This window comes from Mya arenaria, chromosome 5, assembly GCF_026914265.1.
Source record: "Mya arenaria isolate MELC-2E11 chromosome 5, ASM2691426v1".
Classification (NCBI taxonomy): Eukaryota; Metazoa; Mollusca; class Bivalvia; order Myida; family Myidae; genus Mya; species Mya arenaria.
This window is the reverse complement of record NC_069126.1, coordinates 44616734-44632897: the sequence shown is the minus strand read 5'-3', so window position 1 is coordinate 44632897 and position 16164 is coordinate 44616734. Positions and strand designations below refer to the sequence as shown.

Here is a 16164-nt window from a genome sequence, read left to right as displayed (position 1 = left end):
CAGAGGCATATTGCACTCCAATTTTCATGAAACTTAATCAGAGTTTACCACGATAAAATCTTGGCTTAATTGGAACTAGGTCACATTGGGTCAACAACTAAGTCAATAGGTAAAATCTTGGACAAACCTTGGGAACACATCAGAGCTATATTTTTGCAATAGTTTTGGTCCAATCTGACTGCGATGAAAACTTAAGTAGTTGGAAACTGGGTAACGTGGGGTCAAAATCTATGTTACTAGGTCAAATCTTAATGCTACACTACAAAGATATTCTTTTATTTCAAACAGTTAACTTTTCGTTGAAATGCGGCTAGTTGATATACGATGCCAGATACATAGCTATGTAACCGTTTGTGAAATTCAAGCTACCTAAACACTCTGTTTCAAATTTTGAAAATTAAATATGTTTATTTTATGTCACCAAGGGACATAAGCTATAAAAATACCGGTAATTCATTTAGAGTGGTGTCCTTGGCAGAACTTTGGCAGTCAGTGTTAATATGAGAGTATTTCTTAAATTTCAGCAAAGGTCATCACTCTTGAAATTGTCGAGTCCAAGTAATGAAACACAATGTAGGCTTTATGCCAGGTACCCATGTGGGAAGTCCTATCAACTTTGTTCAAGGTTTTGTAAATAAACTTATCTAGATCTATCAAAATAATGACAAAGCAAACTTGGCCTGTATTGTATTAAACATGTGCATATATTTTTTTTTATTTAATTCCATTTCACCTATCATAAGGTATCCTCTGGACACCAATTTTTGGCAATTCTAACTTGGAGAGAGATCATTACCCCATTTAAAATTGGTAGTTTGTAAGCAAATTCAATCATGACCTGTATTATCGATTTTGGCAATTCTAGGGGGACACTACTCAACAAGAAGTGATGTGTAACCTGCCAAACTTAAACTGTACAGTACTCCATGGTGATAAACTACCAAATATTATTGTAATAGATCAATCATTTCATCAGTCATTATTCAACACCACATTTTTTTTTAAAATTCAGTTAAAAAGGGGACATAACTCTGTAAGTAAATAGTTGCTTCAGCGCAAGAGTATAATTTCAGTAACTGTTTTGTATCTTGTTGTCAAGGACATCGTTCAATTACTGGCATCATTATAAGTGGATAGGTACAAATGAGTAGTAACTTATCCGCATGCTAGCTACTAAATGGATAAGCTCCCCATTCATGTTACCGGTCGGATTCTGATATGAGAGTCGAGAAACTCTACCCCAAACACACAGTAAAAGTACAAGTTTTAATTTAAATTAGGTTGAATCATTTTTACGGTAAGATGTTTTGTGAATAATGCTCTTTGGCACAAATCCTAATTGAGACATAAAAACAGTTATCAGTTTATTCAAATTAACAAATCAAAGGCTAACAGCAAAAAAAAAAAACATTTATAAAATGAACACAATTATTTACATTTGAACTATGATTTTAATAAATTATCACAGTTTTTTATCCAATGAATACTGACACACAACTGTACCACTAACAAAAACAATCAACATTGCATAATGTCACAAAGCATGTTAAGGAATGGAAATAATACCCTTGATTCTCCTTTTATATTGGTCATTTGCTCTTGCAGTTGTGTGTCAGAAATGATCAAGCCATTTTGTTGTCCTATGATCAAATAGTAAACAACAGTTTGTGTATCCATACGTCTTCATGACATTCATCTCATTTCATGTATTGACATTGGATTTGTATATGGAGCATTAATAAGCAATACCAATACAAATTAATGATTTTACAATGTCTATCAAGAGAAGAAGATACCATTAAATTCCAGACTTCTATGATTTGGTTAGGAGTTCCTATATATTATGGGCACAAATATAAAAATAAAAAAATAAATCACAAATGCTTCATCCAAAAGAAATAATCATCAAATCAAATTCTGGAGTGTTCTCTGACACTGACTTTCATTATATTAGCATCCAAAACATGACTTTTCTTATCATGTGTATTGTAAATCAGTATTAGCATTGTCCGAGCAGATGACCACACTTCCAACTATTTGACCATCGTCCAACATTATATAGCTCCCCCCATCCTCCGGTATATCGTTCGTATTGATGACAATAGTTCCATCTTGCCCCATCCTTTCTTCAACATTAAGCACAAGTGTGTCATCTAGTGTAACGTCAGTTTCTGTATTGTCAGTGTTTCCATAATTTTCATTATCATTAATGCTGTTAGTACTTTCTTGAACATCGGATGAAAATGTAACACCCTCTAGAATGTTTCCATGGACATCTGTATATATAACGCTATGATTCTGGTTAATATTCTGATTAACATTTTCCACAACTGGTTGTTGTTCAGCGCTTTTTCTGTGCCTGAAAATCATTTTCACCTCATTTTGCACGATCTTTCTATTTTCTGGCGGGAGGATAATTTCTTCACCACAAGTCCTCTCTTCGTCATTTATATTTCTCATATTCACTATCGCTGGATTCTTAATTCTCATTTCTTTCGCCCTATCCTTCTGCACATTATGTATTCTCCACATGTGTTTATAATAAGGCCAGATCTGACCAAATCCCTGCATACAGATCGGGCAAAAGAACTGTTTATCACCTGTGTGTGTCAACTCATGCTTTCTGAGATCTAGCTTAGCCTTGAACTTCTTCGGGCAATAGGAACATTGTAAGTAGGCCTCGTAATGGCGCTGTTCGTGCTGGTCCCTGGAGTCGGCTCGGAAAAACATCCTCTTGCAGATACGACACTGGAAGTCTCTTATCTGATTGTGGTAGTTTTTCACATGTCTACGGAGAATGTAGCTCTCTCTGAAACAATAGTTAAGATATTGTTAGAAACGATGTATGCTGCAGAAGCTATTAAAGGAAAGTGAGTGCAGAAGATTACCTGTTACACAATATAATGTATATGTAGATTATGTACTGTTGGAAATGTTTCTGTTAGGGACAACAGAAGGCAAACAGTTATTTTTAAATCCATCCAGTGGCAAAATGTGTTGAGCAGAATCTGACCTATGACTTTGACCTTGACCTTGAAGATAGGTGGGTGGGCTCTGAGCTCTGCTTGCTGTGGAAAACTGTTTTGCCAAGTTTGTTTTAAATCCTTTTATTAGTTGAAGAAATGGAGTGGACACATTGACTCTGATGTGGGACCTTGACCATGAAGGTCTGTGGCTGGAACATGCACTCTGCAAGGTAGCTTGATGAGGTTTATTTGTGTCTGTTTATTTATAAATTATTGTAATGGTTAGTTATGGATCACTTACTTAAATTTCTCGCCACATAAATCACACTGGTGCCTGAAAGGGTCCTCTCCCGTATGCTTGAGCACGTGGTTCTCGAGGTAGTTCCTCTTGAAGAACGCTGCATCACAGTGTGGACACTTCCACTTGCGCTCGCCATGCTGGATCATATGGGACTGAAAACACAACAGTTAACATCAGATGTTTGTCAAGCATTATAACGCTGCTTTGTCGGAAACACATTCAAGATTAATAAAGGTGTTTGAGGAATAAATGCAATCATCAATGGTTCATTATTATTTGTTGAGACTTGAATAAAGTTTAAGGAAAATGAAGAACAGTCACAAGTTTTCATAAGACATTTTATCATGACCTTTGATACACTGCATGACCCTCAATTCTTTTCCATAAAAACAGGGTGATTTTCTGGTCAAGCTGAAGGGCAACATACCATTGAAGTTTCATTATCCTAGGTCAAACAGTTCTGGAGTTATTACCCAGACAAGACATGGTCTATCCACTGATAGACTGAGCAACTGACTTACCAACATTTGCAAACATGTAAATGTTTAAAAAACAACTTGTTAGCAGTATTTTATTGCTTTTGTCTGTCAGTCAAGGGTGTTGCCCAATTTTGCTACGAAATGATTAAAGACAATAATATACCCTTAGTGCTTCTTTAGTGTAGAATCGTTTGTTGCAAACATCACAACAAAACTGTGCATTGCCGGAATGGACCTGCTCATGATAGCGCACCATCTGAATTGACCCAACTTTTCCACATGTTTCACATCGATGGGTCTTCTTTTTCCCATCTCTTCCAAGAATAGATTTATTCTTACTCTTGGTTCTTCTAGATTTGGTTACATTCAATACTTTACTCTTGATTTTCAGTTTTTGAATTCTTTTCTTAGTTCTACTTGTGTCAAGACCAGTACCCTCTGCTGCTGTAAATGATTTATCATTGCCGTTGTTGCTGCAGTGTGAAGTCTCTGTGATCATTTCATTGCTAGTCTCATTTTTAAAAAACCCAGTTTCAAATGTAGATTGATTGTTTTCGCCATTTTGACTTTCCGTTTCATTTTCACTGTTCTGTTTGCTGAACATACTTGTTTCCGATTTTCTTGGCTCGTGAGTTTGACTTCCAGTGAACAGCGGCAAATCTTGCACAAACTCACTATCAATAAACTTCGCTGTCAATCGCCTGTTTCTAACAGGACGTCTTGAAGCCAAGGAAGTGATAACAGCATCTGATGGTCTATCCTCTTTTGTCTTTTTATCAAATTTAACATTGGTCGATACTGATAAACTTCCTATATGAATTGTTTCAGGTATATCCTTTACTTTGTCAGAAACTGCAACAAAAGATTGCCTATTTTTATTCTCAGCTGCCTTTATATGTGATGTCTTGCTTGTGTCTGACAAACAATCATTCTCATCACCACTAGCACAATCTTCAAGGCACTTGTTTAAATGCATTGGCTCAGTCATTCCATTAGAACATGTGGGTTCCGAATGTTCACCACCAATGCTCTCAGTGACTGAAACAAAAAGTATTGCAACATTTCAAATAACTGTACTTGCAGTAAATTGACTGAGGAATAACATGTTAATGCCCCTTTTCATTTACATATAAAGCATTTATATACAGGTTTATTTAAATCAAATTCTAGTTTTTCTAATGCAAATTCCTATGAACCTTAGTGCTTAAACTGGTACCCGCAGGCTGGGTCCTTTTTGGGCGAAACCAGTTTCAATTTTAGTACCAGGTACCAGATCAATATTTCTAGCAATGAAAACCTACCTGGCAGTATGTTTTCCTGACTGGCCTGTGGTTCTGATGTTGGAACAATGACAGTGACACCAGATGCCTGGAATAAATGTATTTTCATGATTGCATTTCATATACCATTTTCCAGGGATAGACGAGTATAATGACAGTAATGTTAAGAATAATCAAAATAGTAGATAAATATATCCTCAATCCACGTACAATAAATCAATAAATACACATTTGTTGCAGGATAATGGTTCGTTGGTAATGCACTTCCTCTTATTACAATCTATCTATATTTAAAGTTTCATTTCAATCCCTTTAGTTTTTTTCCGAGATATGGCCCGAAGAAGCACCAATCATGAAAAATGGTTAAGGGGAGATAACTTAGTTAAGGTAGTAAGACCCTAATTGGCATTATAATGATTATTTCAAACTATGATCAGTTGGATAATTTTTAAATGTGTATCATTTCCGGGATTCAAAAACAAGATTTAAAAGAATTTCACTGTCAATTTTTTTTTTTATTTAAACTTGAATTAAAGTTCTCCCATTTCAGATTTTTTTTTATAAAAACCACATCACCCGAGAGACAAGAAGAATCGTTCATTTCATGTATTTTTCTAAATTTTGGTAAGAAATATATTTGCTTTCACTGCTTTGCTGTACTGGAACCGTGATATGGTAGTATTACAATTTTAACATACTGTTTTGACCGTGTAAAAATTGGAACATCAAAGTTTTAAAGCAAAATCAAGATCTAAAAATATTCATGATCTTTTCATTATTTATGATTTACTTTAACCTTTTTGGAAACATAATACCAAAAAACAAGCACGCTCGACTATATAGTAAGAATATGATGTGGTAACTTTAACTTCTGAAAATTGGCAAAAAAAATATTTTTTTAAATTTTTTATTTTATTATCTAAATGTAAAGGGTGACGACTTGACCCTGAATTTCCATGTATTTGCCGACATGACCCTGTTTAAGAGGCCATAACTTTATCAAATCTTAACCAAACTCTACATTTTTGGACTTTCCTTGTAGAGTTAGTGTCAATCTTTAAGAAAATGTACAGTTTTAACGAAAACAAATGCAATTTCAAACCCGAATTTCCTAAAACATGTTACTCGACGAACCAACTACCCGCAAATTTCACCGAAATTTTCCAGACTAAAATGCATTATCCCGGTATTGCATCATAAATTCAACACGTGTGCTTAAGAGAAACAATATATCTATCACAATCAGGTGAAATGGAAGTCAAATATCGTCCTTGAGTTATCTTACTTGATTAAAAGAGAAGGTTAAATGGTTGGGAGCCTGTGTGTAAAGATTCAATGCGATACATGATGTATTTGCTGAGGTATTGACTTAAAAGTGGTCACATGCAAAACCTTAACCAGATTTTGTATGTCAAAAAAGGGGCCATTATTTGAATTTAATGCAAACTAGAGTTATCTAACTTGTTAAATCAAGTAGGTTGGATGGTTGAGTACCATTGTATCAAGTATCAATGCAATACCTCAAGCAGTTGCTGAGATATTAACCTATGTGTGCTTACACGCAAAACCTTAACCAGAATTTCTAAGTTGAATATTAAAGGCCTATTATTTGCATTAAATGTGAGTTATCTAACTTGGTTAATTAAGTAGGATGGATGGTTGAGTACCATTATATAAAGTCTCAATGCAATAGCTCAAGTAGTTGCTGAGATATTAACCTATGTGTGCTTGCACGCAAAACCTTAACCAGAATTTCTAAGTCAAATAATAAAGGCCTATTATTGGCATTAAATGAAAAGTAGAGTTATCTAACTTGGTTAATTAAGTAGGTTGGATGGTTGAGTATCATTGTATAAAGTCTCAATGCAATACCTCAAGTAGTTGCTGAGATATTAACCTATGTGTGCTTGCACGCAAAACCTTAACCAGAATTTCTAAGTCTCATAATAAAGGGCAATTATTTGCATTAAATGCAAACTAGAGTTATCTAACTTGGTTAATTAAGTAGGCTGGATGGTTGAGTACCATTGTATCAAGTCTCAATGCAATACCTTAAGTAGTTACTGAGATAGTAACCTATGTGTGGTTGCACGCAAAACCTTAACAAAGGTGTGACGTCAACGCCAACGCCGACACTTGGGTGAGTAGGATTGCTCTCCATATTCTTTGATTAGTCAAGCTAAAAACTGAATGTTTTACTGTTTTATTTTGAAAAATGAAAAAAAAAATTGAGTTTGAAATTCCCAACCACCTATTTCAACCTGGGCTGCAAGTAATGCAATCTTCAAAGAAGCTAATATTTAGGTGTAGAAATGTAAATGAAAATACAATATAAAAAAACTTCTATAAAAAAATGTAAGATACAAATCAACAAGAGCTGTCAGTAGACAGCGGGCTGGACTATTCTCAGTGATTGACAATATTAAATAAGTTCTAAGTAAAAAAAGGGGCATAATATTGTAAAAAAGCTTGATACAGTGACCTCCTCCTGTACACAGCTTGCGATCATGATGGTGAACAAGTGTGCAAAAATTCAAAGCCATATGTCTATGGGTTTTGAAATTATCAGAGGTGGAATGCAAACTTTAACGTAAATTCTAAGTCGAAAAAGGGGCATAATTCTGTCAAAAGGCTTGATAGAGTTACCTCATCCTGTGTTCAGGTTGGGGGCATGATGGCGAACAAGTGTGCAAAGTTTCAAAGTTTCAAAGCCATATGTCAATGGACTTTGAAAATATTTGAGGTGGTACGCAAACTTTAACATAAGTGGTTACGCCGACGCCGACGCTCGGGTGAATAGAATAGCTCTTCTTATTCTTCGAATAGTCAAGCTAAAAAACTATGCTTCTGGATGGATTCGAAACCACTACCATGAAACACTCACAAGATTTGTGGTCCTGTGCTTAACAACACAGGCTGTAATAGCATTAAATTGTTGTTGTTTTATCCCTCGTAAAGACCATTTTTTTTCTGACATTTATTCATCCTTTTTGGAATTTTAAAACAATACAATTAATTGTTGTAAAGAGTTGGAGTAAGAGTGCATCTTTAATATACATGACAATATTATGGTGCTTAAAAATGTAATTTCCTTTCAATGCCTTAAAGCTGCACTCTCACAGATTTAGCATATTTACAACTTTTTTATTTTTTGACTTGGAAAGAGCAAATTTCTGCGTGAATGTCTGCAAACCAATGATAAATTGCTGACAAGAGATCAGATCGCAGATATTTATATTTTTGTTCGAAAATTAATGTTTTATGGCTTAAGAAAAATGCAAAACATCGATTTTTGAACTTAAATATAAAAATCTGCGATCTAATTTTTTTTATCAGCAGTCTTATATAACTGGTTTCCATGGATTTGCGCAAAAAATGGCTCGTTCCATGACAAAAAATTGAAAAGTTGTGAAAACGTTCTGTGAGAGTGCAGCTTTAAGGCAAGTATCAACATTAATACGGGAAATGCAACCAAAATGGTCAATAATCGATTATGACAAAATCTCTTAAAATTTATGATCAATATCTTTTTAAATCAATATTCGATTATAATTGATCATCAGAACAATATCAAACTCTAGGGAATTTTGGTTAAAACTTACTGCTTTTAAGAACCAGTCATCTCCATGTTTTGAAATTTCCTGCATTACAATGTCGGCCGTTGCATTGTAAAGATTCAACTGGTCTTCAGCAATTTCAAACACAATCCAGCCTTCAGGGGTTCTCGTAACATTACATATTTCAACAGGAATACTGTTTGTACTAGCATTATTTTCCTCAGTATCTATTATCTGTACTGTTCCAATGGCATCTTTTTGATGACTATTATTAGTAACATCTGTATCCTCATCAGGACATTCAGCACAATTTTCTTCCAACTTATCCTCTTCTTCATTGTCGATCATACTTCCATCATTAAACCCAAAATTACCAGGCCTTCCATAAAGAATTGTTACATTGTCGCCATGTTTGTCTAAGTCAAAGTCATCATCCGTCACTAGGGATGATTTGCAATGGTAATCATACCTTGGAAAGGCTGTGTTCGTCTTGCTATCAAAGGAGTAGGATCCAGTTCCATTATGCTGAATGCAATGATAATGCAACAAGCATATATTTTCAAATGAAGCTAAACATGCTGCACACGTGAAAGGTTCTGTGTTCTCACAGCGCCCCTGAATAAGAGCTTTTACTTGATTCCATGGAATATTTTTATCTGCTGAGCATAAATGCATGTTTCTGTCTTCTGCTGCAAGCCTGAAATGGCCCAATCTAGAAACCTTAAAATACAATACAAATTCAGTGAAAAAACAACCCCAAAAAGTTGTTACATGATCATGCAGTTACATAGGTCACGGAGCTGTATTTTCAGTTAAATAGGTGTTCATTTGCCAATTGTATAACATTGATTATTTCTTGGTTTGGTTGAAGGTAGACAAAATGTTTGTTGATTGGTTAATCTCCAATAATAACTACTAACCAATAATTAAAGAGTCATAATAATGGTTTCATTAAAATAACAATAACACTAATAACAAACAAAAATGGTATTTTTATTTTCACTTTTGGGAAAAATATGTTTTTAAAAGCTTTTGGAATGGGCCCGAATTGGTCAGAAAACACTAAAACTCACACTCTTTCTTTATCATTATAGTACTAAATAGCTATTGTCTCAACTTTTTTGAATCCATTTTAATTTGGCTGAAGAAAAAGAAAATGAAAAACAGCTTGATTTTTGTTATATTTTTATTATTTTAATTTTAATGACATCACATCACATCACATCACATCTATCTATTATGTAAATTGCCTTGTTTGACACTGCTTTCAGGGGCAATTTGCCTTGTTTGACACTGCTTTCAGGGGCAACACAGGAATAGACGTTAGAAGGGGCGTAACTTAGGGGTGCAACCGTTTCACACGCACCCCTCCTTCAGAACCGAAAGGATATGGCACAAACTATTTGCATGGCGTTTTTGGGTTACTCCCTGAGGAAAATAATTAAATATAATTATATCCCATATTAAAATAAAAAGTAAACTTGACCGATTTTAGAGGGGGGCGCGCGGCGAGTGCGCTACCCTCTTAATCCATTAGTTTCTTTAAAAGGGATATTTCACACAAATATACTAGTCCACCTTAATGGCCATCAATGAGTCTTACTATGATTTTATGACTTTGGCAGACTCTAGTCTAAAATAATAGACGTGTTATACGGGATTCTTCCAATCCCTAACGTCTAAACAGGTTTCTGCAAAAAACGGAGGGGGTTGAAAAATATTGAAATTGAATTTAGTTCAGTATTTTATGATTGAAATGGATAATAAAGGTTTATATTCATATTTTACCATGTAAGTACAAAGCTATTTCGCATACAACAAGCATTACTGGTTGACGGTACATTTCCGAACAGGGCACAAATCCGAACACCATCTAAGACACACGTTTGTTTACCGTGATCGATTATTCGATGATCTAGATCAATACAAAGGCTTGGCTTGGTCACATTTGCGAAGTTTCATCTTGTTTTGTTGAGTATTTTTCTAAAAAAATGCCATTCAATGTACACAGGGGGATGACGTCAGAGGGCGCACGCACATCTTTAGGTTTTGCAGTTATGTTGACCTACATTTATGATATTTATAAATAGAAATCACACTTTACATTTGAATTTCATGTTTTGAAAAACATCGGAAACAATAAATAACTTTGAAGCTAAGTGTTTATTTAATATAGCATACTTATTAATTATAATTGTATGACCATGTATTTTCGTTTTTCAAGTGTTCGGTATTTGTGCCCTCCATAGCATAAATTTAAAGGTGATATACTCTTTACTGTCAGTAAAATGAACGATTTTCGACATGAAATTGACGAGATCTTGAATCTGTACTTTGACAGCTGTTGTCACATTAACCAAAGATGTTTCATACACAATTTTAACTTGCTTCAACAAAAACTCTCCAAGATAATTGCGAAAAACCTCAAAAAGTGTTCAGATTTGTGACCTTAGCCAGTAATTGCATTAAAACACATGATTAACCTTTCCAATAAAACGAAACTTATCTGACACAGACAACAATTATGCCAAGCGGAACAACTCCACCAAATTGTAATAACTCGGCTACCTCCGACAAGCTTCGAGATAGACCTCGTAAATACAATTGTAACAACTTGGCCATGGTGATATGTAAGAAATGTTAAAAAAAATATAAAATAGTATCCTTGAACGCTCATTATTATAGCTAGGACCAATACACTTTACCTGATAGTAGCTAACAGTCACAAAAAATACATGTCATTTGTTGTTGTTTTGTTTGGGATCATTCACTTTTGTAAAAGCAAGAAATCACTACCAAGGTCGTGATAAGGAGTTTTTTGATAGGTCTGTTACCCATCTTTAGACTAGCCAGTGTATTATTACTCTGCTGAAGTCCGTGATTTTAACAGTTTATTACCTTCTTTTGGAACACAACATACACATAAAATGTAAAATTTACAAATAAGGGAAGTAACACTTATTTTGAAACACACAATACTGGTTATGGTTACATATGACTAAATATTTAAAGTTAGAGAAGGACTCCCATCATTTATGATGCATCTGGGAGTAGGATTTGTTAATTGTCCCAGGAACAGGAAGCATACAGTGTAAATACGATAATAATACAAAACTTACTTATTAAGGTATGATGCGTTTTAAAAAAAATCCTAATTAAACATTCACATAGATTGTCTGAAAGGACGGTGCCCAGTGTAATAGTGCAACTTAATTTTGTGAAAATCAATAACCGAATTAAGAAGTACACTTGTGGGTGTGTAAGTTTTTTATACATAGAGCATAGACAGAATGTAACCCTGGTTAGAGCAACTTGCAATGTAGAAGAAGATGCCGAACACTTCTTATTTCGATGTTCACTATTCGCAGACCAGCGATTAAATCTCTTCAGAAAGACTCGAAAATTCCATCCGCTCAATACAGCGTTCATTCTACAGATAGAGGACTAAAAACCAACAAATACACGTCGGCGCTGTCATATCTATACAGTATATTTACACAAATTAAAACACTTTTAAACTACAATTTGAGCATCTTAGTATCCAAGCTGTTTATAAAACTCCAATTGTTGTATGTTTTTAAGTATTTTCTTTACATAACGTCGTTTTAAGATTGGAATGTTACCAAAATGTTACCAAAAATCTTTGTCGGCGATCGACTGTTAAATATTTTTGTCCAGTAATTGTAAATGCATGTAGCTATAATAACATTTATTTAATGTTTATTTAAGAGGAAATTGGTAGTAAAATTATAAAAACGGTAGTTTTTTGTATGATCATCATTTTTAATTTGTCGCAAGTGAGTTGTTAAGATGTCGGCGATTTTGGAGACAGATACGTTACAGAAAAAACAATCGATAGTTTTAAGTGTCGTGTTATCATTCTATGGTCTAAATGTATGTCACATTATATTGATGTTAGAAAATGTGATTTTTGTTTGCCTCAACATTACACAGTATTCACGAATGCAATGCTTAAATTACAAGTAGAACGTTTTTTAAAAATAAATCTACAGATACGTAACGCACATTTTAACGTCTCATTCAAGTATGGAAAAGGTAATTTGGAATGTAACCTTACTTTATCACAGCAAGTATGTATAGCGTTGTCTATATGTTCATATAACCCTTTTGAAAAATACCGAATTCAAAATATGTGAGGAAAAACATACAGAAAACAGATACGTAACAAACGACAGATACGTAACACGCCAACTTTAATTGAAGCTGAATTAAACACAACATCGTTTTAAACTTCGGCACTGGATTTTGCGAATCATTATTGATGATGTCATATATACTACGTCATTTGTCCTTTTCACCGGCGCCATATTGTTAATATTTAGACGCTTTGTTAATATGAAGAAATTTGAAGTCGCTTAGTTAGCCTTAAGAAAGGTTAGTTTCTTATTTTTATTTTGTGTATTTTTTATATAAACTTATTCCATACAATTAAAATATTGTTATACTTGTTACTTTTGTATTTATTTAAAACTTTTCGGGAAATCATATTATATACTGATTTGGCAGAATTGTCGTTGTAACGTATCTGTTTAGTCAGCGTAACGTATCTGTTTAAAACTTTTATGACGTGTTTCGGTTAATAACAGGGTAAGAGTTATTGAATTTCCTTATTGTAGTAACATTTACAAGTAAATACACTAGTTTATGTGTAAAATTTTCATAATTAATAATAAATTGCAATGATATTAATAGCTAAGTACAGGTTAAGTGTGGATAAACGGCTATTTGGTTTTAACAACTTCAACTTCAACTTCAAAGTTTATTGACAAATCGGCATATAATAATACCTTTGGCCATTAAACATATTTAACATTGTACAGACGGCCGAATGATATTTTTTACAACACAATTACATATATAGTTATAAGGAGTATATGTTTTTAAAGAACATATAGATATATATTAAGCAAAAGTTAAGAAGCAGGTATATTATCAAGCTGTTCTTGTCTATTTAGCATAGCATGATGAATATATTTAGAAACATTTCTAATTGTTTTTGGTTTTTCACACGACATTAACTTAATAAACTTTTGTATAGTCGGGAATGCTACATTTATACAATATTTTAGTCTTGAATTACGATAAAGTGGGCAGCATAAAATAAAATGGTATTCGGATTCTACTACTCTCAAATTACAACATTTACAAAGTCTAGCATTTCTATCAATATTTAGTTATCTGCCCGTTTCAATTTCCAATGAGTGAGAACACAAACGTTATTTCGACATTTCTTTTCTAATATAATCATTATTAATAACATCAATATATTTTTCAAATTTAAGCTCACTTTTAAATAGTCTATAAAAATCTAGTTTTGACTGTCTAGCTACAGTTGTGTTCCACTCCTGTTTATACTGGTCATACAATCTTTGTTTGAACAGAGGTAAGTAATTAACATCATTATTGAAAGCTGTGAAGGTATCACTGAATCCCATGTTGTCTAACAATGTTTTTAAAGCAAAAGCCCAAGAATTATTTCTATTTAAGTGTACAACTTGTAACTGTTCTGAATAAAACATATATATAGGGTTATCAGTATTTTTCATTATTTTTAACCAATACCTTAGTGCACGTTCCTTACATTTAACAAACAATGGATATCTACCCAGTTCTCCAAGAACTGCTGCACTAGAAGTCTGAGGTTTGACACCCAGCAGGTGTTTGCAAAATTTAAGATGTAATCTATCAACTTCTTTATAATTATAAATGCCCCATATTTCAGAGCCATACATCAGAATGGGGGAAATGAGTGAATCAAATAGTTTTAGTTTAGATTTAACATCCAGATGAACTTTGCTAAATATAGACAATAGACTATGATAGGCTTTGAGTGCTTGTTCATGCAATGTTTGTACAACATATTTCATATTCCCAGTGTAATGGAATTTAATTCCAAGATATGTAAATGAGTCAACACGGTCAATGATTTCACCGTTCACTGTCCACACCAACATGTGTCTGGATTTACGTTTTTCAAATATACACACTTTTGTCTTATTTACATTAATTTTCAGACCCCATTTATGAGAATAAGTATAAACATTATCTAACAATGCTTGCAACCTTACAGAAGAAGACAACGTCATGACCTTTGTGAAGTTCAACGTTTTATTATGACTTTCCAACGTTTTAGCTAAATTAACAATCGGTATCAGGAGCTCATCTTCTCTCGATCTCTCTTTCTCTCACACGTATTTCTCTACAACTTCTACTGAATCATGTGGGGTTTTTTCACTTTAACATAGCAATATACATTAGATATTACTCTTATTGTTGTTTTTTACTGATAAAACACCTCTGCTTGGTATAGAATGTGACATTTCGGGAGAGGGCTGTAACTGATGTTGGCATAACTCCTGGCCCAATCCCTTTGCATGCTATATATAATGTCGGTCTAAATATTGTGTTGAAATTTGTATTGATATTGTCATTGTCAAATGTGTTCTCATGCAATAAAATAGTATTAAATTAAGAACAACTCTGTTTTTTTAACGTTAATCCAGTGTATATAGCTCTTTCATGTATAGGACCCGCCATTTAACGCCCCTCCCTGAAGAAGAATAGTAATATTATTGGTGCGGCGTTGAATCGAACCTGCAGCCCCTGATTTTACAGTCAAGTGTTACCACTAGACCATGGACCCGCGGCAAAGTACACTTTACAGCGTGTTCGCTCTATATACAATCCCTATAGGGTCAATTATTACAGACAGCATTATACTGCCAGAACAATATGAATTGGACATGATTGCACTAGGTACTAACAGGAATGGGAACAGCCGGAAAATCCAAATCCTGATAATTAGTTTGATTGTGCAGGATTAGCACCGTTGAAGCTGTTTGCAAAGCCATTCAAATGATTTTGTCTTGAGTTTCAAGTCTTGCAATTTTGCAAAATACTACATCTTACCATACAGTCATTCTCAATCATCAGAGGTTTGATAATGATAAAACTATCTGTGGTACGCATAGCATCATCAATCTGGTGTACAGAATACCATACAGTATAAAAGTCCATGTTTCAGTCGAGCATATCGACTTAAATCTTATTGTAAAACTCAATATTGTGGTAAATTGATTATATCATATTAAACTATGTAGTTGATGCCCCCGTGTATTCTTTTGGTATGCGTTTTGCTGTCTTATATTTACCGTCATTCGAATTATGAAAAAAATAGAATCGCATTTAAATCTATTCATTCGCTCCCTTGATGTCTTGCATCAAATTTGTATTGTATATAAATGGTAATAACATTATAGGTCTATAGTTTCCAGGGTCACTTGGTTTACCCTTATTTTCGTAAGCCGTGTTGGGTCACGGACATTACGGACCATGGACATTATAGACCAGACATAACGGACCAGATTTGGGGACATAACGGACCATATTTAGGGACATTACGGACCATGATATATAATTTCACTCACAGTTTGTTTTAACTTTATAAGTACCGTATTTGCAGACAATGATTTATAATTTAACTCACAGTTTGTTTTACTTCATAATGTACCATATTTCGGGACATTACGGAACATGAACTATACATTACTCACAGTTTGT

At 33.9% G+C, this 16164-nt stretch overlaps 1 protein-coding gene across 2 annotated transcripts; it reads right to left on the bottom strand.

Annotated features, from left to right (window-relative positions):
- Nucleotides 1-1357: 1357 nt before the first annotated feature.
- On the bottom strand, nt 1358-11529 carry LOC128233558 (uncharacterized). Of its 2 annotated transcripts, none has more exons than XM_052947285.1 (6): nt 11482-11529; nt 8629-9280; nt 5048-5114; nt 3910-4784; nt 3268-3419; nt 1358-2809 (listed from the first exon to the last, which is right to left on the bottom strand). In XM_052947285.1, the coding sequence occupies exons 1-6, from the start codon at nt 11505-11507 to the stop codon at nt 1978-1980; spliced, it is 2604 nt and encodes an 867-aa protein (XP_052803245.1). In that variant the 5' UTR covers nt 11508-11529; the 3' UTR covers nt 1358-1977. The 2 variants fall into 2 exon arrangements, with proteins under 2 accessions (XP_052803245.1, XP_052803246.1); XM_052947286.1 differs by lacking the exon at nt 11482-11529 and adding an exon at nt 11289-11473.
- Nucleotides 11530-16164: the final 4635 nt, after the last annotated feature.

What these genes read in the sequence shown, in the direction of transcription:
- LOC128233558 (XM_052947285.1), bottom strand. Translation starts at nt 11,507, where the DNA reads ATGTGTATGTTGTGTTCCAAAAGAAG. An exon ending in ATGACTGGTTCTTAAAAGCA is followed by an intron (nt 5,115 to 8,628) that starts GTAAGTTTTAAC and finishes CATTTATTCCAG; the next exon opens with GCATCTGGTGTCACTGTCAT. An exon ending in TCAGGAAAACATACTGCCAG is followed by an intron (nt 4,785 to 5,047) that starts GTAGGTTTTCAT and finishes TTTTTGTTTCAG; the next exon opens with TCACTGAGAGCATTGGTGGT.